Below are 24,257 nucleotides of genomic sequence, written 5' to 3' on the forward strand. Positions count from 1 at the left end.
TTAAACAATAAAATATTTTAAAAATTAATTTTCTATTATTAAAATTTTTTTTTTTAAGCCTCTTATAAAGTATCTATTTGATCTATGATAGATTGAGACAGGGGTTAGACCTGGACACTTTAATTTTTCACCCTGTATTTCTACAAAAATTACATTCCACACTTATAGATTGTGAAGATTTGTAACTTAGGCTGGCTGGTTCTGTGAGGTATTTTAGAAAATCAAGATGAAACACAGAAGTTACTGGAAGTTAGCCCTTCTATCTGTAGTGTCATGTCAAGTTGCCAAATTGACAAGCTTATAGTATTAAATAGTTTGAGATGTGAATGTTTGGAAGATGGGAACAAATGGATTCTTAAGTAATTTTTTGACTGCTTCGGCCTCTGGAAAGTATTTCCTCCTATTTTGTACCAGTTGGATGTGATCTTTGTACATCCACAGTCGTGAAATCAGACTCACTCTCTAATGAGTGAAGAAAAGCATCAAGTTTTAGGAAGAGTCACACCCTAGCAGTTGAGCCATTTGCATGGTAGTTTGGTGACTTTGGAAAATCTGGGCTTGCTTATTCACAACACCATAAATTGGGGTATTTTGATCCTTAGGGAGTAGGTTTGAGTATAAATATATCTTTTTAAAAAATTATATATATACACATACACACACACTGCATTCCATGTAAGCAGGCTACTGGAACTCATAGAACAACTTTGTTGGTATTATTAACATTGTGAAGAAATGTTTTTCTCATCCTTCATTTCAGAAGCTTATGTCAGCACTTCGCTGTGACAGCTAGCAAATTCAAGTGGGAAGAGTCATCTTGCAGGCACTGCCGTTTCTTTCCACATCATCTGAGAATACGTGCTCTGAGTAGTTAAGATCTGGTGGTATTCAGTTACCATTACTTTCTTCAACACTCAGTTGTAGTCAGGAGGCATACTGTTGACTCTTAACTGTTTGTATGTTTAAAGAATCTTTTAGTAATATATTGCAGCACCTTTTCTCGCTGCTTGTATAGCACAGTCTGTCCATTTTGAACAATTGCATGTTTTCCAGACTCTCAACAATTTACAGAAGTATTCCTGTCTAAACTGAAACTGTCTTCCTATGTACTGTTGAGTTTTTGCTGAGAATCAGAACCAAAAATGTTAATTTTACCTCATATACTTTGGTGTGTGTGTGTGTGTGTGCACGCAAGAGAGAGAGAAAGGACTGATTGGTGTTTCCTCTACAAGTAGTTTGTCTAGTTGTAAAACAAAATTTATGCTGAAACACTCATGTGATAGTATTTGTTCTTCTGTATCGTGTGCTGTTGACAGTACTGGTATGTGATGTCCATTAGAGTCATTTAATAAATTTGTCAATAGATTGTTTTTCCTCAGGCATAAAATTTGACCTTGAATTTGAATTGATAAGCTTCTCAGCAGTTTTAAGACTGTATCTGTTTAGCTGAGGGATGCTTCTTTTATCTTGTTTTCTTCTCTGTCCTTATCAACACAGCAAATGGATTTTGTGCTTTGTATGGAAGTGATGTGCAAGTTTATGTGGTTTTCCTCCACCATATTTACTGAATGCCAGCTGGTATGAGCTGACCAACTCAGAATAATGGGCTGTTACAGTGAGTGGTGAATCATCATTCATCTTACGCAGAATTATATGTGAAAATTTTTCTTTCATTCCCTTTGCCTCTGAAAATGCCATGCACTGTTTCTTAATCTCTGACGTCCATGCTTTGGTGTGCTGAGAAAGAAGAGGGGCTGAGACTGAGAAATGAGGAGCTCTGAAAGTTATAGGCTGAGTAGAACTCAAGGTGCAAAGGAGATTGAGAATTTGAACAAAAATATGAGATGATATGGAGAACATGATGTCCTGGAAACCAAGAGGAGAACTAATTCAGGACAGGGTAAGCTGACATTTATTGAGAGATCAAAAAGATGAGAATTGAAAAATAAGCATTGGATTCAGTAGTGTAAAACTCATTAGAGATCCTAGCAAGCGTTTTTTTGGTTGGTTTTAAGTGGTGGGGGAGTGGCAGAGATTGGGTGAGAAGGTAGAGTGTGTGTCAGTGTATAGAAAGTGAAGAAATAGGGCCGGCATCACGGCTCACTTGGTTAATCCTCCGCCTGCGGCACCAGCATCCCATATGGGCACCAGTTTCTAGTCGCGGTTGCTCCTTTTCCAGTCCAGCTCTCTGCTGTGGCCCGGGAGGGCAGTGGAGGATGGCCCAAGTGCTTGGGCCCTGCACCTCGCATGGGAGGTCAGGAGGAAGGACCCCCCTCCTGCCTTCGGATCGGCGCAGCACCGGGTGAACCAACGAAAGACCTTTCTCTCTGTCTCTCTCTCACTGTCTGTAACTCTACCTGTCAAATAAATAAATAACTAAATAAAAAAAGAAAGTGAAGAAATAAATGAGGGTGTATAGACAGTTATATCCACCAAATGACATAAAATGGAATCCTGAAAATAATCCAAAATAATATAAAAAAGATTTTTAAAAAGGTAACAGAGAACAGTGGATCGGAAAAAAAAAAAGCAAATAGCAAAATGATAAACTTGAATATCACCATGTCAATAATTATATCAGATGAAAGTGGTCCAGATGCCTCAATTGAAAGAGATTGTCTGGGCTGGCATTGTGACCTGGCTGGCTAAAGCTGCTGCCTATGATGCCAGCAACCCATATAAGCCTTGCCTATGGCCTGAGAAAAGCTGCAGAGGATGGCCCAAGTTTTTGGGCCCCTGCCACCCACATGGGAGATATGGATGAAGCTCCTGGATCTTGGTTTCAATCTGGCCCAGCTCTAGCCTTTGTGGCCATGTGGGGAGTAAACCAGTGGATGAAGATATCTCCTTTCTCTCTCTCTCTCTCTCTGCCTCTCTCTGCCTCTACCTCTCTCTCTAACTCTGACTTTCAAATAAGTAAATCAAATCTTTTTTAAAACATTGTTTAAAAAGTGATTATCAGATTGGATGAAAAACATAAGTAAATTGTCTACAAGAAACACTTTAATATGAAGATAAATAGAATAAAACTAAATACATATACACAATGTTAATTATATTAAAAGAAAAGTTGAGTTGTATGTTGCTATTAAAGTATATTTCAGAGATAATGGTATCTTGAGGTACAAATATTGTTTCCTGATGATAAAGGGGTCAATCAGTAATAGTCCTCAGCGTTTATAGACTTAAATAATAGAGATACAGAAAGCCCTAATTGAGGTTGGAGTTTTCAGTAGTTATTTCTCAATAATTGATGGAATAAGTAGATAGAAAATGAGCAGTGATGTAGAAGACTTGAACAACACTATCAACCAATTTAACCTAATTGACATTTATAGAAAATACTACCTACCAATAGTTGACACATGTATTTTTTTCCCCACAGCTATGCAGAGAACATTTAACAAGATAGATGGTATTCTGGGCCATAAAACATGTCACAAGTAATTTAAAAGAATTCAAATCATATGATTTTAAAGATATGCTTTCTGACCAAAATGGAATTAAACAAATCAATAACAAAAAAAGTAGCTGTAAAATCTCCACGTATTCGTTACATAAATAATACATTTAAAAGTAGTCTGTGGGTCAGCTATAAAAAAAAAGGAAGGGACTGACATTGTGGTGCAGTGGATAGGGCCCACCGCCTGTTAGACTGGCATCCTGTACAAGCCCTGGATCGAGTCCAGGCTGCTCCATTTCTGATTCAGCTCCCTGCTAATGGGCTTGGGAAAGTGGCGGAGAATGTTCCAAGTGCTTGGACCCTTGTACCCATATGGGAGACCCAGATGGAGTTCCAGGCTCCTGTCTTAAGGCTGGCCTAGCCCTGATCATTGTGGCCATTTGGGGAGTGAACCAGAGGATGGGAGACATCTCTTTCTCTTGCTCTCTCTCTCTCTCTCTCTTTTTCCTCTTCTCTATGTAATTATGCCTATCAAATAAATACATAAATAAATCTTTAAGAAATACATTTTTTTAAAGAAAAGCAAACTATGAAAGTACAATGTGGGCTGGCACTGTGGCTCACTTGGTTAATCCTCTGCCTGTGGCGCCAGCATCCCATATGGGCACCGAATTCAAGTCCCGGTTGCTCCTCTTCCAGTCCAGCTCTCTGCTGTGGCCCGGGAGGGCAGTGGAGGATGACTCAAGTGCTTGGTTCCCTGCACCTGCATGAGAGACCAGGAGGAAGCACCTGGCTCCTGGCTTTGGATCGGTGTAGCTCTGGCCGTAGCGGCCATTTGGGGGGGGGGGGCGGTGAACCTACAGAAGGAAGACCTTTCTCTCTCTCTTTCTCTCTCTCACTGTCTATCTGTCAAATTAAAAAAAAAAAAAAGTACAATGTATTTGTAGGCTGCTGTTAAAACAGCAGAGGGAAATTTATAGCTAAGTTAATGCCCATATTGAAAAGAAGAAATATCATGAATCAATGACCACAGCTTCATTTTTAAAGAAATTGGGGAAAGAACAAGTCAAACTCCAAGAAGAGCAAGGAAATAATAAAGGTTAGAGCAGAGATCACTCATACAGGAAGCAGCAGTGAAAACTGGTGAAAGCAAAAGCTGGTTCTTTGAGAACACCAATATCATTGATAAATCTCTCACAAGACAAGAAAAAGGCTGAAAACAGAAATTACCAATATTGAGAATGAGAGTGTTAACAGGATAATTAACATTAAAAGGAAAATTAGGGAGTTTTATGAATTCTTTATGTAAATCAGTATGACAGCTTGGATAAAACAAACATATTCCTTGAGAAACACAAACTACCAAAACTCACTCAAGAAGAAATAGATAGCATGAGTAACCCAGTGTCTTTTATTTTTTTTTTTTTAAGATTTATTTATTTATTTGAAAGTCAGTTACATAGAGAGAGAGAGGCAGAGAGAGAGAGAGAGAGAGAGAGAGAGGTGTCTTCCATCCACTGGTTCACTCCCCAATTGGCCACAACTGCTGGAGCTGTGCTGATCTGAAGCCAGGAGCCAGGAGTTTCTTCTAGGTCTCCCACGTGGGTGCAGGGGCCCAAGGACTTGGGCCATCTTCCACTGCTTTCCCAGGCCATAGCAGAGAGCTGGATCGGAAGCCCATATGGGATGCCGGTGCTTCAGGCCAGGGAATTAACCTGCTGCGCCAGAGTGCCAGCCCTGCCCAGTGTCTTTTAAAGAATTTAAGATCATAGTAGAAATAAAGTACTTTTTTTTTTTTTTGGACAGGCAGAGTTAGACAGTGAGAGAGAGAGACAGAGAGAAAGGTCTTCCTTCCGTTGGTTCACCCCCCAGTGGCCGCTACGGCCGTTGCTGCGCTGCCGATCTGAAGCCAGGAGCCAAGTGCTTTCTCCTGGTCTCCCGTGCAGGTGCAGGGCCCAAGCACTTGGGACATCCTCCACTGCCTTCTCAGGCCACAGCAGAGAGCTGGACTGGAAGAGGAGCAACCGGGACAGAATCCGGCGCCCCCACGGGGACTAGAACCTGGGTGGGGGCGACGCAGGCAGAGGATTAGCCTAGTGAGCCACGGTGCCGGCCAGAAATAAAGTACTTTCAAAAGTTCGGGCCCACATGACTTCACTGGTAAATTGTACTAAATATTTAAGGAAGAAATATTCTAATTTTTTACAGAATTCCAGAAAATTGAGGGAGAGGTGATTCTGAACTCATCCTGTGAGCTGTAATTATCCTGATATTAAAACCAATGAAGAAAACTGCAGATCAACATGATGCAAGGAACATAGTTGCAGAGAGCTAAGATTTTAGCAAATGAAATCTAGCAAAGGTATTCATGAACAAAGGGTGTTTATTCAAGAATTCGATGTTGGTTTAATATTTGCATAACAATCATTGTAATTCAAATAAACAACTAAAGTGGAAGAAACATATGACAAAATTCAGTATCTATTCCTGATTAAAATTCTCAGTAACTTTAGAACTTTCTAAATCTGATAAGGGGTGTATGAAAGCGGATTAACTCAGCAGTAGACCAGGGCTGCTCAAATTCTGCCCATTCCCAAGAAAAACTTATTTCTGTGATGGTCCTACGCCCATTTCCAGGAAAATAAGCTCTTGGAATGTTTTGTCTAATAAGAATGTATTTGTATACCTGAGGTCTTAGTCATGTTAAGCTAGTTTGTCCAGATAGTTTTTATGAGCAGTATGATTTATGTTAATCACTTGCTCTCTGTCTTGGTGCTTCAGTAACAGTTCGTACTTGCTCATGTGGCTGATTCCCAGTAGAAGCCCTGACCACCTAGGCTCAGGTGAGCTTCCTCGGGTAGCAGCACTTTGCACCTGTTGGTCACACGTATTTACTTGGGAGAATTGTGTCCAGTGTGTTTGCACTGGGAATGGAAACTTGGAAGCTTGTACGTGGGTTCCTCTGGAATTCACCCATCTGCTTTTTTCCTTTTCTCATTTTATTCTGTATCCTGTACTGTAGTAATATAGTAATGAGTACAATAACTTCTGAGGCCTATGAATTCTGGCAAACCCTGAGGGTTGTAGAGACTCTTGGCATTATGAACATCTTCAAAACTTAGCTAACATCAACTTAATGGTGAAAGACTGCGTAGTTTCTCTTTGAGACCAGGAATGAGGCAGTGATGCCCTTTCTTTAATCAGACTTATATTGGAGTTTCGAAAAGGCAAGGAAAAGAAATAACAACAAGCAACATTCTACAAGAAAGAATGCAAGCTGTCTATATTCAGGTAATATGATACATACATGGAAAATGTGATGGAGTCTGCAAAAAGCTCCTAGAAGTAATAAATGAGTTTAGTGAGATTGTTGGATGTAGGACCCACGTACAAAAATCAGTGTTATCTCCTTAAACGGGCAACATATAGTAAAGTTGATGTAAAATGCAATTCCATTTACAGTAGCTTCAAAAATATGAAATCATGCATAAAAGACATGCAGGATCTGCACACTGAAAACTATGAAACATTGTTGAAAAAAGTAAACAAAGACTTAAATCAAGAGTTATAACTCATTCATGGATCTGTATTATTAAGATACAGAGTCTCTCCAGATAGATTTAATATAATACTAATCAAAATTTGGAGGACCTCAAATTGTCAAAGCAATTCTCAAAAAGATGGACAAAGTTGAAGAGCTAACACCAGCTGATTTAAAAACTTAATAAAGGGGCTGGCGCTGTGGCACAGTGGGTTAACGCCCTGGCCTGAAGCATCGGCATCCCACATGGGCACTGGTTTGAGACCCAGCTGCTCCACTTCCGATCCAGCTCTCTGCTATGGCCTGGGAAAGCAGTGGAAGATGGCCCAGGTCCTTGGGCCACTGCACCCTCATGGGAGACCCAGAAGAAGCTCCTGGCTCCTGGCTTTGGATTGGCGCAGCTCTGGTCATTGTGGCCAATTGGGGAGTGAACCATTGGATGGAAGACCTCTTTCTCTCTCTGCCCCTTCTCTCTCTGTGTAACTCTGACTTTCAAATAAATCTTAAAAAAAAAAAAAATACTTAATACAAAACTAAAAGTAATCAAAACAGATTTACAAATATGTAGATAACTACTTTCTCTATAAAAGTAAGATTCAGTGAAAAAAGTTGAGCATATAATATGAATTGCAAGAAAACTTCACACTTTGCACTACATTAAAATTAAAAGTGGACCATAGACCTAAATGTAGAACCTAAAGCTTGCAGATTTCCAGGAGAAAACAAAATCTTGTGGCACTGGTTAGGCCAAGGTTTCTTACCTCCATGGAAGAAACAATAAATTGGACATCATCAAAATTTAAAACTTCCACTGTGCATAACACATTGTTTGGAGAATGAAAAGTCAAAGATTGGAGAAAATACTGGTAAAGCATGTATCATCATTTTTTTTAAAGGATTTAATTATTTATTTGAAAGGCACACAGAGGAGAGGCAGAGAGAGAGAGAGAGGAGAGAGAGAGGACTCCAGGAGCCAAGAGCTTCTTCTGGGTGTCTCACGCAAGTGTAGGGACCCAAGGACTTGGGCCATGTTCCACTGCTTTCCCAGGCCATAGCAGAGAGCTGGATGAGAAGAGGAGCAGCCGGGACCTGAACTGGCACCTATGTGGAATGCCGGCACTGCAGTAGTGGCTTTACCTGCCATGCCACAGCGCTGACCCCACATGTATCACCTTAAAAAAAAAAAAAAAAAAAGATATACTTATTTGAAAGAGTTGATGGTAGTGGGGGGGAGCGATCTTCCTTTCTACTGATTCATTCCCCAGATGGCTGTGACATCAGGGCTAGCCAGGGTAAGGCCAGGAGTGTCATCTGGGTCTACCATGTGGATGGCAGGGGCCCAAACACTTGGGCTATCTTCCCTGCTTTTCCCAGGCTGTTAACAGGCAGCTGGATGGAAAGTGGAGCAGCCGGGCCACCAACAGGCAGCAGCTTTACCCGCTAGGTCACGGTGCTGGCCCCAAAGCATATATCCTCTACCCAGAGTGTATTAAGAACTGTCAAATCTTGAGAAAGAAGATAACTTGATTTTTTTTGGAAAATGATGTAAAGATCTGGACACTGCATCAAAGAAGGCAAGCTGATGGAAATGAGTACATGAAAAGGTGCTAAGCATCATTGATCACTAGAGAAATGTAAATTAACACTTTAAGGTGATACCACTCCACATCTATCTAATTGAAACTGTTGGTCATACCAAGTCTTGGTGGTGATGTGGAGCAACTAGAACTCCTACAAATAGCTGTTGGGAAGGTAAAAGGACACATCTACTTTTTAGTTTCTAAAGAATATAAACACAGCCTTCATATGATCAGCTATTGGACTTGTAAGTATTTACTCAAATAAAAGAAAGGATATGTCTATACAAAGACTTGTTATTAGGGGTTTTCAAGAAGTTTGTGGAAATGTGTATTATCTTTTAATTACATTTTTCTGTGAACCTGTGGCTGTGCATTGGCAGGTAAACATTATAGCACCTTTATTTGTAATGGTAAAAACTGGAAGCAACCCAGGTATCCATAAACATGTGAGTAGACAAACTAAATATAATATAAAATATAATATATATCATATAAAAATACAATAAATATATAAATATATGTTCTCTTAGTGGACTACTGCTCAGAAATAACATGGAGTTGATGCTTGATATGCATGGTAGCATGGAGGAATCTCAGATAATCATACTGAGTTAAAGAAACCAGAGAGAAATGGGTACATACAGTATTACTTCATGTGTATAAATCTCTAGGCAATGGAAACTAGTCTGTAGTGATAGAAAGAAGATTACTGGTTGCCTAAAGGGGAGAGGCATGAAGAAACTTGTGAGGATGATGGATATGTTCCTCATCTTGATGTTGATGATGGTTCACAGGTGTATCCATGTTATCAAAACTTACCAAGTTGTATATAGTCAGATATACCTTAATCAAGTTGTTCCAAAATATGCCTGTTGTTTTCTGCTACAAAGTCTAGAAACTAAGACTTCATAATACTCTTCATGATATTGGTGGCAAAGTGAAAGATGCTGTGGTCTCAGAGCCACGTTTCTGGCAGAACGGGAGTTGGTTAGAGAACTTGACTTGGCCTAGCGTTGTTCTAAAGACCTTGTAATGCCTTTCAAGTGATCTGTTCATACTTTTGTAGGACTTTTCTTTTCATCTATTTTCTATGTTCAGGCAACTAACCTTTTCTAGAATTTCTTTGTTGTTTCCTTCAGAATCTTTGCCTTTAAAGTGCGTATTCAGAATGCCATATACTTTCACTTTGTGTAGGAGTCAAATTCTTGATTTATTGGCTTTCCAAAGATTTAGCTTTATTGATATGTAGTTCACATGCTATACAAGTCATCCACTCAAAGTATATGCTTTAATATTTTAAAATGTATTCTCAGGAGATTTGGTCCATAATCTTGAAAGAAACAATCCCAAACAATAATCCTGAATGTTGAACCTTAAAAGATCAAAAATCATTAAATTTTTTTTTTTTTTTGACAGGCAGAATGGACAGTGAGACAGAGACAGAGAGAAAGGTCTTCCTTTTGCCGTTGGTTCACCCTCCAATGGCCGCCGCGGTAGCGCGCTGCGACTGGCGCACCGCGCTGATCTGATGGCAGGAGCCAGGTGCTTCTCCTGGTCTCCCATGGGGTGCAGGGCCCAAGCACTTGGGCCATCCTCCACTGCCTTCCCGGGCCACAGCAGAGAGCTGGACTGGAAGAGGAGCAACCGGGACAGGATCAGTGCCCCGACCGGGACTAGAACCCGGTGTGCCAGCGCCGCAAGGCGGAGGAGGATTAGCCTAGTGAGCCGCGGCGCCGGCAAAAATCATTAAATTTTAAAATCTTGAAAGATTCAAATCTCAAAAATATGATTCTTGAAGAAATGAAAAAAATTATTTAAAAGATATTTTAGTTTTAAAAAAGATTTATTTGTTTAAAAGAGTGAGACAAAGGGGGAGAGGCAGCGAGAGCTCTTCCATTTTCTAGTTCATTCCCCAAATGGCTGCAACTATTAGGGCTGACTCAGGCTGAATCCAGGAGCCTGGAACTTCCTCTGGGTCTCCCATGTGGGTGTTAGGGGCCATGTACTTGGGCTATCATCTGTTGTTTTCCCAGCACAGTTAACAACAGGGAGCTGGATCAGAAACAGAGCAACTGGGACGGATATAGGATGCTGGCATCACAAGCAATGGCTGAATCTGCTGTGAACAATGCAGGCTCCAAAATGGATTTTTGAGAAACAGGAAAACAAGATGACATTTTCTTTCATCTTTCTTTCTTTTTTTTTTTTTAATAGAGATTTATTTATTTATTTGAAAGGCAGAGTTACAGAGAGGTAGAGACAAGAAAGAGAGAGACAGAGGTCTTCTATCCACTGGTTCACTCCTAAGATGGCCACAAAGTATGGAGCTGTGTTTATCCGAAGTCAGGAGCTTCTTCCAGGTCTTCCACAAGGGTTCAGGGACCCAAGGAGTTGGGCCATCTTCCACTGCTTTCCCAGGCCACAGCAGAGAGCTGGATTGGAAATGGAGCAGCTTGGACTCAAACTGGTGCCCATATGGGATGCCGGCACTGCAGGCAGCAGCTTTTATCTGTTACACCACAGTGTGGGCCCCAAGACATGACAGTTTTTCAAAGGCCACTTTACCCAGTAAAATAGGTAACAATAGCATTGGTATTTTTGTAAGCATAAACATTCAGATACACTAATGATAGTGACACAGTTTACTTTCACATATACTGATGTACAGATGTACAAAAAGGGCATCTTTTATTGAAGAAATTTCAGTGTTTATATATATACCTGTAATTCTTACATGTGAAGTCCGTGTTGTGATAATGCATTTTCCGCTGAGTCAAATTCAAAATAATATATAAAATGAATTAGAACTCAAAAGTCTTTATACAATTTGTACCCTCAGTATTAAAAATAAAGATGAAATACTTAGATAGCATAGAAAATTATAAAAAACTAATGTTGTAATGTTGACAATTTAACACAGTTGGGTAAAATATTTTTAAAAGAAAACCAGCCCTTCTCCCACCCCCAATCTGAAAAGAACATTCAGACATGAGAAAGTGTATTATGGGGATAGATTATGAGCAGTTGCGTGGAGATAGTTCATGGTCAGCATTCATGATCATTAGTTGTATTTTGAAGCTCTGTATTGTAATGAATAGCTGCTTTAGGGCATAACTTTCCTTAAAGAATATGTTTACAACTAATTTTTTTCCTTGGCACTGTTCTTTTTGTAATTTTTCTGACAGTATACTGACGAGCGTTTTCTCATCTTCTGTGCCATGTTCCCATGTTGTTTTGGTTATGTGGAAATTCAATATGAATGCACTGATATTCAGACCACAGATTTTGCAGAAGCAGTACTAGTGATCAAACGGCAGAGCTATTGTGTGTCTTACTCCATTGTGCACAATTAGTTTTGAATCAGTCAGTCATTTCACTGGCCTAGGCAGCTGTGACTTAAATTCGTTAAAAGCTGCTGGAGTTTGATCAGTTGGGAAGAATGCCAGTGCAGGGAAGTGATATATTTTTACACTGTTTTAACAGTTTTGTTGCTGTGTCAATCACATGGAGAATCCCTCCCCAGAAGTCAGCTTTCTCTCCTCCTTAGGTGGCCCCCTTTTGTCTGCTCTGGGAATTGCAAGTTTGGAGATTCTGGCTTTCAGAATTTTAACCTCTTAGGATTGTGATTTTGGGGATTTTAGGCTTCAGAGATTTTGATCTTTTGGGATCCTGTCATTCAGGGTTTTATGGTGTTTGGGGTTGTGTTTTTCCAGATTGTGGCTGGCATCGATTCGCACGGTGGTACAGCCTTTATAGTTAAATTTACGATATTTTTACCACCCTCCCCACACTCCTTGTCTGTTAATTGTCACAACCCTTTCTCCTTGTGAGCCCTAAGAGATCACTAGTATGTACTTTCTATCTTTTTAGATTTGCCCAGTCTGAGCATTTCTGTGGAATTATACAGTTTGTGATATTTTGCATCCTACACTTTGATTTAACAAAATATTTTCAAGATTCACCCAGGTAGCATTTTACCACTACCTCGTTCCTTTTTAAGTCTGAGGAGTAAGGGTATTTGTTGCATAACAGTATTTTGGTCAGATGGACCACATATGTGACAGTGGTTTCTTTTTTCTTTTTTAAGATTTATTTATTTATTTGAAAGAGTTACACACAGAGAGGAGAGGCAGAGAGAGAGAGAGAGAGAAAGAGATATATATAGAGAGAGGTCTTCCATCCAACGGTTCACTCCCCAGTTGGCTGAAATGGCTGGAGCTGCGCCAATCTGAAGCCAGAATCCAGGAGCTTTCTCCAGGTCTTCCACGTGGGTTCAGGGGCCCAAGGACTTGGGCCATCTTCCACTGCTTTCCCAGGCCGTAGCAGAGAGCTTGATCGGAAGTGGAGCAGCTGGATCTCAAACCAGTGCCTGTGTGGGATACTGGCGCTTCAGGCCAGGCCATTAACCCACTGTGCCACAGTGCTGGCCCTGTAACAGTGGTTTCTTAAGATTTTAATGGAGCTGAAGAATCTCTGCCTCCTAGTGGTGTCATAGCTGTCACAGCATCATAGTGCAGTGCATCGCTCAGGAGTCTGTGGTGGTGCCAGTCATACAGAAGGACAGCACATCCAGTTATTTACTTGCTTATGCTAAATGGCTTTTGCTGGCTAATGAATTTACTATACTTTTTGTCATTATATAGAGTGTACTCCTGCTTATAAAAATAAAGGTGACTGTAAAACAGTATCCTGTATGATGCCTGCAGCAACCTCAAACATCTTGGGATTACCACATTTCTTGATTGCATCATTTTCTCTTGTGCTTGATTTAACCTCGTATTGTTTTCATCATGGCCCTAGGAGTAATAGGCTACACCATATACACAAGGAGGCCTTTACCATGTCCACAGTCTACACTGTCTTTTAATTTCATTTTCATTTTTAAAGTTTATTTAAAGGGAAAAAATTTCATGTATTTCTTATATACAGTTTTAAGAACATAATGATGCTTCACATCCCACCCTACCCTCCCTCTCTCCCTTGCTCATACCCTCTCTTCTCTTTCCTTTCTTGTTTTCTTTCAATTTTTACAATGATATACTTTTAGTTTACTTTATAATCACAAGCTTAATCCATTACATAAACAATTCAACAAGTAGTAAGTAGAAAAAACACGATTCCTCAAGAGAATAGACAAAGGCTATAAACAATAATCAAATCTCAGTTTCACTTATACACATTACTTCTTTTTTGTACTGTATATATTAGTTACCACAAGTCAGAGAAAACATAGGATATTTTTCTTTTTGGTACTGGCTTATTTCGCTAGGCATAATGGTCATTTTCCAGTCTGGGAAAATATGTATTGTGTGATTAAGCTGTGCACGGATTTCAGAAATTTTTGCACTGAAGTAAACTTATTATTATTAATATTTTTTGACAGGCAGAATTAGTGAGAGAGAGAGACAGAGAGAAAGGTCTTCCTTCTGTTGGTTCACCCCCCAATGGCCGCTATGGCCGGCGCAGCATGCTGATCTGAAGCCAGGAGCCAGGTGCTTTCTCCTGGTCTCCCATGGGGTGCAGGGCCCAAGCACTTGGGCCATCCTCCACTGCCTTCCCAGGCCACAGCAGAGAGCTGGACTGGAAGAGGAGCAACCGGGACAGAACCAGTGCCCCAACCAGGACTAGAACCTGGAGTGCAAGCGCCACAGGCGGAGGATTAGCCTAGTGAGCCATGCATTTTCATATGAATTTTAGGATCACCTGGTGAATTATTGCAACAAGACCAGCAGGAATTTCAATAGGGATTGCATTGAATCTAGATTTGGGAGGTATTGTTATCTTAAATCTAAGTCTTCTGATCCATGAACTTGGAATTTAAAAATTGTATTTAGATTTTCTTTCAGTAGTGTAATGATGTTTTCAGTGCACATGTCTTACATATCTTTTGTTAAATTTATACCTAAATATTCTTATATTTTTGGTGTTATTCAAAAAGGGGTTGTTTTAATTTCATCTTAAAAGTTTCTTTTTAAATTTATTTGAAAGCTAGAGAGACAGACAGATCTTTCATCCACTGGTACACTCTTCAGATGTCCATAACAGCCTGATGGGGCCAGGCTGAAGCCAGGAGCTGGAGCTCAGTCTGTGTTTCCTGTGTAGGTGACAGGGATGCAAGTACATGGGCCATTCCTGCTGCCTCCCTGGGAGTGCACAGCAGGATCTGAAATTGGAAGCAGAGCTGGAATCAAACCCAGGCACTCTAAGATGTGCTGGTCCCAAGTTGTGTTTTCACTGCCATGCCAAACACCTGCACCTAATTTTATCTTTTGAATGTTCCTTGTTAATGTATGGAAATACAGAAATTTTTATATTGATTTTTATATCCTGAAACTTTGTGAACTTGTTTGTTCTAATAGTGGGTTCCTAAGAATTTTATGCACAAAGATATGTCACTGTATATATAGCTTTACCCCTTTCTTTCTAATCTAGTTGCATTTTATTTTTCTTAAATAATTACCATGATTAGAACTTCCAGTACTAATTTAAATAGAAGTGGTAAATGCAGGTATTCTTGTCTTGTTTCTAATCTTAGAGGGAAAATATCCCATCTTCGAACATTAATTATGATGTTAGCTGTGGATTTTTTGTAAATCCTCTTTTTCAAGTTGAGAAAGTTCTCCCTCTATTCCTAATTGATGACTTTTTTTTAATCATGAAGTTATAGGATTTTTGTCAAATTCATTTTCTGTATGTGTTAAGATGATCTTTTTGCTGTTGTCTTTTGTTCTAACATGTATATGTCTTTGTTTGAGCTGCTGTAACAGAATGCTATAGACTAGGTTGCTTATAAACGAGAGATTTTTTTCTCACAGTTTTAGAGGCTGGAAGTCCAAGATGCAGGTGCTGGCAGCTTTGGTAAATGGGGAGAACCTGCTTGTTGGGTTATAAACAGCTGTGTTGCTTGGTCTTCACATGGCAGAAGAGAGAAGGGAGCTGTTGGGGTCTCTTAGAAGGGCCCTAATCCCATTCGTGAGGACTCTGTATTTAAGACATAGTCACCTCCCCAAATCTTACCCTGATAAACTACCACATTGAGAATTAGAATTTCAACATAGGAATTTTGCGGACATACAAACATTCTGCCTCTGTCCCACACCATTCATGTTATTCTTGCATGCAAAATGCATTTGGCATTTGTCCCATCTCAGTCATCCCCAAAGTTTTTCTTCCTTCCTTCCTTCCTTCCTTCCTTCCTTCCTTCCTTCCTTCCTTCCTCCCTCCCTCCCTCCCTTCCTTTCACAGGCAGAGTTAGACAGAGAGAGAGAGAAAGGTCTTCCTTCCGTTTGTTCACCTCCCAAATGGTCACCACAGCCACGCGCCAGGTGCCTCTTCCTGATGTCCCATGCAGGTGCAGGGCCCAAGCGCTTGGGACATCCTCCACTGCCTTCCCAGGCCACAGCAGAGAGCTGGACTGGAAGAGGAGCAACCGGGACAGAACCAGTGCCCCAACCAGGACTAGAACCTGGAGTGCAAGCGCCACAGGCGGAGGATTAGCCTAGTGAGCCACGGCGCCGGCCATCCCTAAATCAGATATGGATGAGACTCAAGGTTTTTTTTTGTTTTTTTTTTCCCATCGTGAGACAAATTCCCCTCTGGCTGTGAAACCAAACAGTTATGTAGTTCTGAAATACAATGGTGAAGTAAACATAGGAAAGACTTCTAGCACAAAAGGGAGAGAAAGAAGAAAGGAATGACTGGTCCCAGGCAAGCTCCATGAGATCTTAAGGTTGCAGATTACTATAATCTGGATGGATGATCTGCCTTTCAGACCCACTGGGGCAAAGGTCCTGAATTCTGGACCCACTGTAGTTGTGGTGTCACCCCCAGGGCTTTCGGTGGTCCTGCTTTCCTAGTTTTGGGAGATGCCATTCTGCTTTTTGAAAGCAGGGTGAAAACCCTTCCTTTTTTGCCCCCCATTTAAACCAAGGAGGCAAGCGTGTTGATCTCCAAATTGCTTTCCGTGTCCTTCTTCCTGTATCTTGAAGAGTAGCATGTATTTGCAGCTGAATGTAGCTCTGTGGTCCCATCCTGTAAAATCTTCCTGTCTCCTCCCTCTTCTGTTCAGACTGGTAGGTCTCCTGCTGTGGTGCAACTTCATGGCTCATATTCATACTATTCCAGTGGTCATTTGGTCACACCCTTAGTGCTGTCTCCAGAATAGGTTTTCTCATTCTTTTCAATATGAGTCTTGAAAGACAGTGCATCTGTGAAGCAAAGGAATGAAGTTACGCTTGGCAACAGAGAGAAGGAATAGCTCTTCATCTGTGAAAACGTGGCAGTGGAGCTTGGTAAATTGGGGAAGAACCGATGCTCAGGAGGCCTTGGGCTTTCTTTAATCTGTTTGCTAACTCTGATGCTCGACAGAAAATTGGTATTATTCTGTGCTTTGATCTTTTCCTGACTTTAAGTGGAAGATAGTGACTTCTTTCACCTGCCTGTCGGGTTGTGGAGGAAAAGGTTGTGTAAACAAAGAATTTTAGAAAATTTGAAGTGCTTCAGGTGTGTTCAACATCATGTTCCCTGTCTGTAGTGCTGGCCTCTCTAAAATAGGATGAAAATAAGAGGGGTCTTCCCCAGGTCCCACCCACAGCTGCTTACGAAGAATTCCTGAAGGACTTCCTTAGAACACTTTTGCTTGTCATCTGGCTTAAAGTAAGGTCTTAAGGACAGTGCAAAGTAGCAGAGCACACATGTTGTGCTTATGCTCTATAAAGGATTCTTTTCTTATTTGCATTTCTTTTTTTAGTGGAAAAAAGAACGCATAAGCTAAATATTTATCTTAACTGTTTGCTTCAAACTCATCTTTCTAAAATTTTCTGGTTATTTTCAGAAGAAAAAACTGAATTCCGGTCACTCTTACTTTCTGTGTGTCTCTTTCTGTCTCAGTGAAGTAAAATGACCAATGATGGAAACGAGAATCAGAGCTTGTGAATGTTTAACTGGGCACTTGATCTGAAATGTTAAACCATTGTCTTTATTATCTAGTTACATATGTAAGGTAAATAGGGAGTCCTGAACCTGAAGTTCTTGATCCTAGGGTGTTCTGTTTTTCATTTCTTAGCAGCCAATCAACTTTAAAACATGAAGAAATAAAAACCAGAAAATAATAATAAATATTCTTTGGAGAGAGTTTCCAAACATGAATAAAATTTAAAAAGATACCAAGGCCCATTCATTGAGCTCAGTCAGGTACTGTACTTGATACTTTCCTACATTATTTCATTGTTGTTCTAATAACATCCAGATGAGGAGGCAACCTTTAATTTTCCATTTTGTAGGGAGGGACCCATGGCCTAGACAAGGTCTAAAAGTTATATGGTAAATTGATAGCATTGGCCAACCTTGGAGAGAAGGCAGGTGAGAGGTCTCAGAGATGGAAGTGATGATCAGAAAGGTCTTCAGCTTTATCATGAATGTTGTGTTTTTGCAAGGACATTGTTCTCGTCTATTAGTTGTGCAGATTTAAATGAATAATTTTAGTGCACTGAAAGAATAAGGATAGGAAGGCGCATTCCATATAAAGTTTAATCTTCCTGAACTAGCCTCTTTGTTCAGTTTCTACTGACTTCTTCATCAAAATATCTACCTACAAGTGCTTAAACACTTTTCAAAGGTCATATGTATGTGAGTTAATTGGTATAGTTAAAATTATAATCAATACTTGATAATGAAGTATAAGGCAGTACTGGTCAAGTGCACAGACCCTGGAGCCAGACTGATTTTGAATCTTGGCTCCCCATTGTATGACCTTTCTGCTTCCAGTTTCCTCATTTATGAATTTGGAATAATAATAGTGCCTATCTTACATATGTGGTTGTGAGGCCTAAATGAGTTATTGTGCAGAGTATTGAGAACCGCACTTAGCACCAAGTAAGAGCCATGTAAGGATTAGCTGGTATTATTTTAAAACCTAGCAAGCATTCTGGCAAATGGTTGTACATGCAGCCAGACTTTTTTTATTTATGTGTCTGTAAACATATATATATATATATATATTCATACATACATATATACATTCATATGGGTAAATATAGATTTATTTTCATCAAAGTTGGATCAAACTGTTTCTATTTTTATAACTTTGTACTCAAGATCATATTTTATACATATAGCCTCTTCCCATGCCATTAAATGAAATAATGACTTTTTAGAACAAAAATCAGGTGCATTTTATCTTAACTGTTAGTGAGCATATGATAAAATAGAAATTCCTCGGGATATACTGAAAACCTGACGCGCATGTAGATGTGGATATCATGTACTTAAGTAGTTCAGTGGGCACTGATATATTTTACCTAATGTGATTATTATTTGCCTGATTTGTTAAAGTAGTGATACTTGGCATTTTAAAATGTTTTTCTTCAGAGCCAATAGAATTTAGAATGCTGTTTTTAGAGTGTCCGTGTGGGAAAGACACTTGGAATATGGTTGTTTGTAAGGAAGTAAAGTGATGTTTAGAAAGTACCGTGATTATTAATGAGATTATTTCTTCCACCACCCCTCTCTGACTTTTCAGGAGATGTTTCACAAAGCAGAAGAATTCTTTCCCAAAACAATGGACAGTGAAATGGATGACATGGACACGTCAGATACACAGTGGGGCTGGTTTTACTTGGCAGAATGTGGGAAGTGGCACATGTTTCAGGTACCTTCTTCCCTTGAATTTAGCAGGAGGGGTTTAGGTTCACTTAGTATCATCTTGCTGAGTTATATGAAGGGACTTCAGAGTTTGTGAAAAATACAATTTAAATTATTTGGGGTATATACATTTTGAAATCCACATGTAGTTTTTTCATATTATACATTTTCCCATAAACTTTTTGAGAACCCCTTGTTCAGTGAATAAGAAGAGTGCAGAACCTTAAGGAAGTCAAATAGCGTAACTAAGAAAAAAGTTAGAAATTCATCTAGTCCTTTTCCTTTTCTTTTCCCTGGTTGTCAGAGTAAATTTATTTAGATAAACAGCATGGTCACTGTGTGTCCAGAGAGTAAATGTGACTGAGAGTTGCTTGGTGTCAGTATGTCTGAGCAACTCCAAGTTTGATTTGGTAGACACAGAGAGCGAGAAGGTCAAGTTCATAGTCAACACCTTCTACACTCCAGGTATTATGTTAGGCATCATATGTAGACTTTCTCCTTCATCCTCACAGCAACTCTGAAGCAGGTGTTAACACTGTCTTACCCATCAAGGAAAGTGAGGCTCAGGGAAGTTAACATCCTTTGTCCAGGGTCACTCAGATGGTTAGGCTCAGATTTGAACCCATATGCAAAAACCTGCAGTCTTTTTTTTTGAGCCTCACTGAGCTATTTAAAGAAAATTTAATTTGAGCCACTCAGAAAGCATGGTTTTTAGAATATTTTGTAAAAAGTATAATAATTTGAACAAAGGGACTATAGCTGGTTGTTTCTTCACTGGAAATCCATAAATGATTTTCAGTATGCTGATCCTCCCTAAATGCGGGGGACTAGAACAGGTGATCAGTAAGTTTGCCTCATCCATCCATTCCCTGTTTCTGTGACCACAGTACCACCTCTGTGGCCAGGTCATTAATGTGAACAGCTGGTAAATGAAACTTTCTGGTTTGTCTTAAAGCCGGATACCAACATTCAGTGTTCAGTTAGCAGTGAAGATATCGAAAAAAGCTTCAAAACAAATCCTTGTGGCTCCATTTCTTTTACTACTTCCAAATTCAGCTACAAGATAGACTTTGCAGGTATGTTTTTTTTCCCTAATAGTTGTGTGTTTTTAGTATATTGATATGGTAAAATCTACTAAAAAAGCTCTGAAGTTCAAGATTAGATGATATATTTGAAAGCAGTGAAGTAAATCCTTTTTGTTCACAAAAATCCCTTTAGAAAAATCCAGGAGTTAAAATCTTCTTGACCAACATTGCCTTTTGTTAAGGCATGTTTATATACTTCAGTGTATTGATGTATGTGGAGACTGTCATATATTTTGAGTTCATGTAATGCTTGTCTTCTAGGGACTGCAAACACTTATAGCTGTTGTTTTATTCATCATCACATTAGTCTTCTGAAATAGGTAGGAACTTTTTAATTTTAAAGATCAAACTGAGATATTAAGTGAGAAACTCATAAATAGCTCACAATAGGTCAAGACCAGGTTTAGCTGAATGACCCCCCTCTTGGTGTGTTTGCCATAAAACTGTTTCTTCAATGGAAAAGGCTTCTGCCATTTTCTACTTTCATTGGCTCTTTCACAGATTAGCCAGCTTGTCTGCCCATTGGCCCCACTTTGGATTTTGTCCATGATAAATGGGCATGTTTTTGGTATCCCATGAAAGAGCCCATTGGATTCAGCCTCTTAGGTTTCACTATTGAGTGCTCAAAGGCAGACAAGACCTGGATGGTGGAAGATTGCCGATGAGTGTGTATTTTGATTGCTATACAGCTTAGTTGTCTCTCTACCTATTCTTCCTCAGTTTCCATGAGTGTCTTTATGGCAGTGTTAATAATGTTTTATGGTTGGGCAGGTTGGTAAAACCTTAAGATATTTCTGTGGGTGAGCCAAGGCCTAGAAATGGTAAAGGAGATTTGCCCAGTAAGGGATTGATGCAACCAAATATCTCATGTGTACCATCCCACCAAAGTTATTGTTCTTGCTTTTTGTTGTTGCTGCTATTAAGAGTTAAAGCTATTGGATTCTTACTCTTGAATAACTATGACTTTTTTCTTTTTTAACAACATTAGGCAAATATGCTGCCATTCAGGGAGTGCCGGGACTGGTCTTTCTGCTGTAACCTAGGTAGAAGGTGTTAGGTAGATGTTTTGATATCTTGTGCAAATGCTATTTCTGAAGCAGTACTGAAACAGAACAATACATGTTGGACATCAGGCTTCATGTAGATGACAAAGTTTGTCAAAGCAGCTGATAGGTAATTCCACAAGCCACATGTTTCTGAAAGAAACTGCACTTTGTGGAAATTTCCAGACAGAAAATACAGTTTATTAGAATATGTCATTATCAAAGAGTAGAAGTCATATCTATTAGTAATCCAGATTTCCCAGCCCTCTGTGTAATGAAGCAGATTAACAGGTGTAAATATTAGCATTTCACATGTGCTGTTTGCAAACTTATTTGCCTCAGCCATTTGGCCTCTAGCCAACATAGGTTCTCGCTATAAAAATGGTTAAAAAGCAAATTTAAAAGAAGATGGTTGAAGAAGGTGACACCACAGGTCTTGCCTGTAGTAGCCCCTTTGTGTTCAGAGTCTAAGAGAATACACAAAGAGCAGAACACACTTCATACCAGCATTTTCCTGGATGAGTGAACCCCTTTATTTTGGAGTGGAATGATGGTAAATAAGTAAGATAAACTGGCCAGAATCTTACATTAAGACTTACTACTTAACTTTGTGGGAATGAAGAAATGAAAGAACCAGACCTAGTCAGTACTGATCTGGCTAAGGCATGTATGAAAGCAAAAGTGATACTTGTGGTTAGTCTTACACCTAGAATCTTGTATATAAGTAGGTGTTGGGTCTAGCCAGCTTGTCTGTTGGGTTCAGGCATACAGTTTAAAGAGAAGGTAAGAAATGTTCAGATATTTGAAAGTCTGTGAGTTCTAAGTTTTCTAAGAATAATGTGTCTTTTATTTTTTCAAAAATTTTAGAGAAATCAAAATACGTTTTTCTACGCAATAAACCAACTGGAGGACTTGGTACTCTCATTTCTAGCTAGCATCCTGAACTTGCCTAGGTTCAGAACTCTTCTGTTCTGCTTTCAGTTTAACCTGACTGATGCAGAAGTGAATATTCCCTGCATTCCGGAGAGTATGTGGAATTAGCATGTTCCTATGTGACCTTGGATCGAGCAGTGGAGCTGTGCCCCCTGGAGAGCACCTCTGTGACATGATACTTAGATGGATGGTATAGAGTCCTTAGAGTCAGCTCCTCTCAAAGCTCCATGTGTCCTGCTCACCTCATGGTGTGGCTGCTAACATTCCTGTGGCTCATCTGATATCTTTGTCCTTGTGTACAGAAATGAAGCAAATGAATCTCACCACTGGAAAACAGCGCTTAATAAAAAGAGCTCCCTTTTCTATCAGTGCTTTCAGGTATTGTAAAGAGAACAGGGGTGGGCGTTCAGTGATCTTAACCTTGGTCTTGTAAATATTGAATCTCTCATTTGTTGATGAAATAGCAACATGATTATTTCCTGTCAATATTTCCTTTCCTGATACTCTTTTTCTTTCTCCTTGTATGTTTATATTTTTTAATTCTTCAGAACGGTTTGCATGGTAATTACCTAATGGTCTCTGCCATAAATTCTTAAAATAACCCACTGAGGTAAGTTTGAATTGTTCACTTGAAAAGACTTTCATAGAATCATCCAATTATCTGGACCATAAATCCCAGGTAATGGCCCACTTGTCTACATCTCCCTTGATCCCCATAGGGCAACCACTGCACATACTTTTGAATCTGTACTAACTAAAGGAGACCTAAAGAAGATAGTAGCACAGTGAGACAAGAGTATAGCTTTGTCTTCCCTGGATCTGAGTTACAAAGTTTCCTGTTTGCTCTCTCTGGAAGCTTAAAATATAAATGCCAGAAGAGAACAAATATTTGCTATTCATGTGAATGGAATTGAAGGGAAAAATCCTAGCAATAATTCCTATATTCTGCAATGATTCCTCAGGCAAATATTGAAATTCCTTCTGCTCAAAGAATTTAAAAGGAAGCTGGCAAAAACAACAAAGGTAACATGTGAATTGTAGGGAATGCCCATTGGTTCATTCCAAGAAGATATTTTGAAAGGATTAAAGAAAAAAATATTTTTAAGTATCTATACTTTGTTTCTCAGAACTTGGCTTATATTTTAGCATCATTATTTTAGAATTATCCAAATAGTTACATAGTGAATGCTCTAGGACTTCAGTGGAATACAGAGGATATTCTTTTCTTACCAGCTACATCATAGCCACATTCTTCAGTGCAAGGAGTATAGTAAAAAAATTACTTACCTTCAAAAGGATATGTAATCTGGGAGAAAAATAAGACATAATAGTGGAAAATGGTATTGTAATTGTGCGTTGTTATATCTGATATGCCTTTGGTATGGGGAAGAGGCACAGGATGGGGTGAAGCACTTTTTTCTGTCCTAGACTAACTACAAGCATAGAAGGAACACAGGAAAGGGAATAATTAAACAGAGTAGAGGGCAATACACAAGATAATAACCAAAAAGGAAGAATAGTTAGGGTAAACAGAGAGATGGAGGTCGGTAGATGCTGACAGAGAAATCTTTATTGCTGTACCAGATTGAGCCTTTGTTACATGCAAGGCAAAGATACCTACTGCCTCTTGGCAAGGAGTTAATTAAGGATATGAGTTACATAAGAAGTTTTTTTCCATAGCTAAAAGATACTTTATGCAAAGTGAGAAAATGTTGAGAATATGTTTATATTCATTATTACCATTGAAGTGCTAATCACTGTAGTACAGGAAGTACTTGTAGGACTCTAGGGCAGAGAATTTGAATAGTTCATACTCATAATTAAGAAATGCAAATTAATACCAGACTGTTTCTTACTATTAGGTTAACAGAAACTCGAGTTTGAGAACGTGCCTTTATGGAGAGGTTGTTGGAAATTAGACATTCTCTGTACTCCCTGTGAGGATGTCAGTTGTCTAACCTTCAAGGGCAGCATTTGGGAAGTATCTGTCAGAATGGTGATAAATAGGTCCTTTGATCCAGAAATTTCATT

The 24,257-nt window shown here is 39.4% G+C and overlaps 1 protein-coding gene across 25 annotated transcripts in view; it reads left to right on the forward strand.

Annotated features, from left to right (window-relative positions):
• The window catches only part of PARP11 (poly(ADP-ribose) polymerase family member 11), a 48,631-nt gene that overhangs the window by 7,788 nt on the left and 16,586 nt on the right, over positions 1 to 24,257 (forward strand). For 8 of the 25 annotated variants that reach the window (XR_009866228.1, XR_009866227.1, XM_062194786.1 and 5 more), the window contains exons 2-4: positions 19,044 to 19,172; positions 20,121 to 20,241; positions 22,529 to 22,604. The exons of 1 other annotated variant lie outside the window; for it this stretch is intronic. Coding sequence is in view for 22 of the 24 variants with exons in the window: in XM_062194777.1 (XP_062050761.1) it covers positions 19,044 to 19,172; positions 20,121 to 20,241; positions 22,529 to 22,604 (326 nt within the window). In the remaining 2 variants the exon portion in view is untranslated. Of the gene's footprint in view, positions 1 to 1,742; positions 1,901 to 5,611; positions 5,766 to 17,588; positions 17,717 to 19,043; positions 19,173 to 20,120; positions 20,242 to 20,511; positions 20,571 to 22,528; positions 22,605 to 24,257 lie in introns of those variants that run through there. 16 more of the 25 variants (XM_062194797.1, XM_062194791.1, XM_062194787.1 and 13 more) reach the window with 11 other exon arrangements.

This window comes from Lepus europaeus, chromosome 6 (assembly GCF_033115175.1).
Source record: "Lepus europaeus isolate LE1 chromosome 6, mLepTim1.pri, whole genome shotgun sequence".
In the NCBI taxonomy this organism is placed as follows: Eukaryota; Metazoa; Chordata; class Mammalia; order Lagomorpha; family Leporidae; genus Lepus; species Lepus europaeus.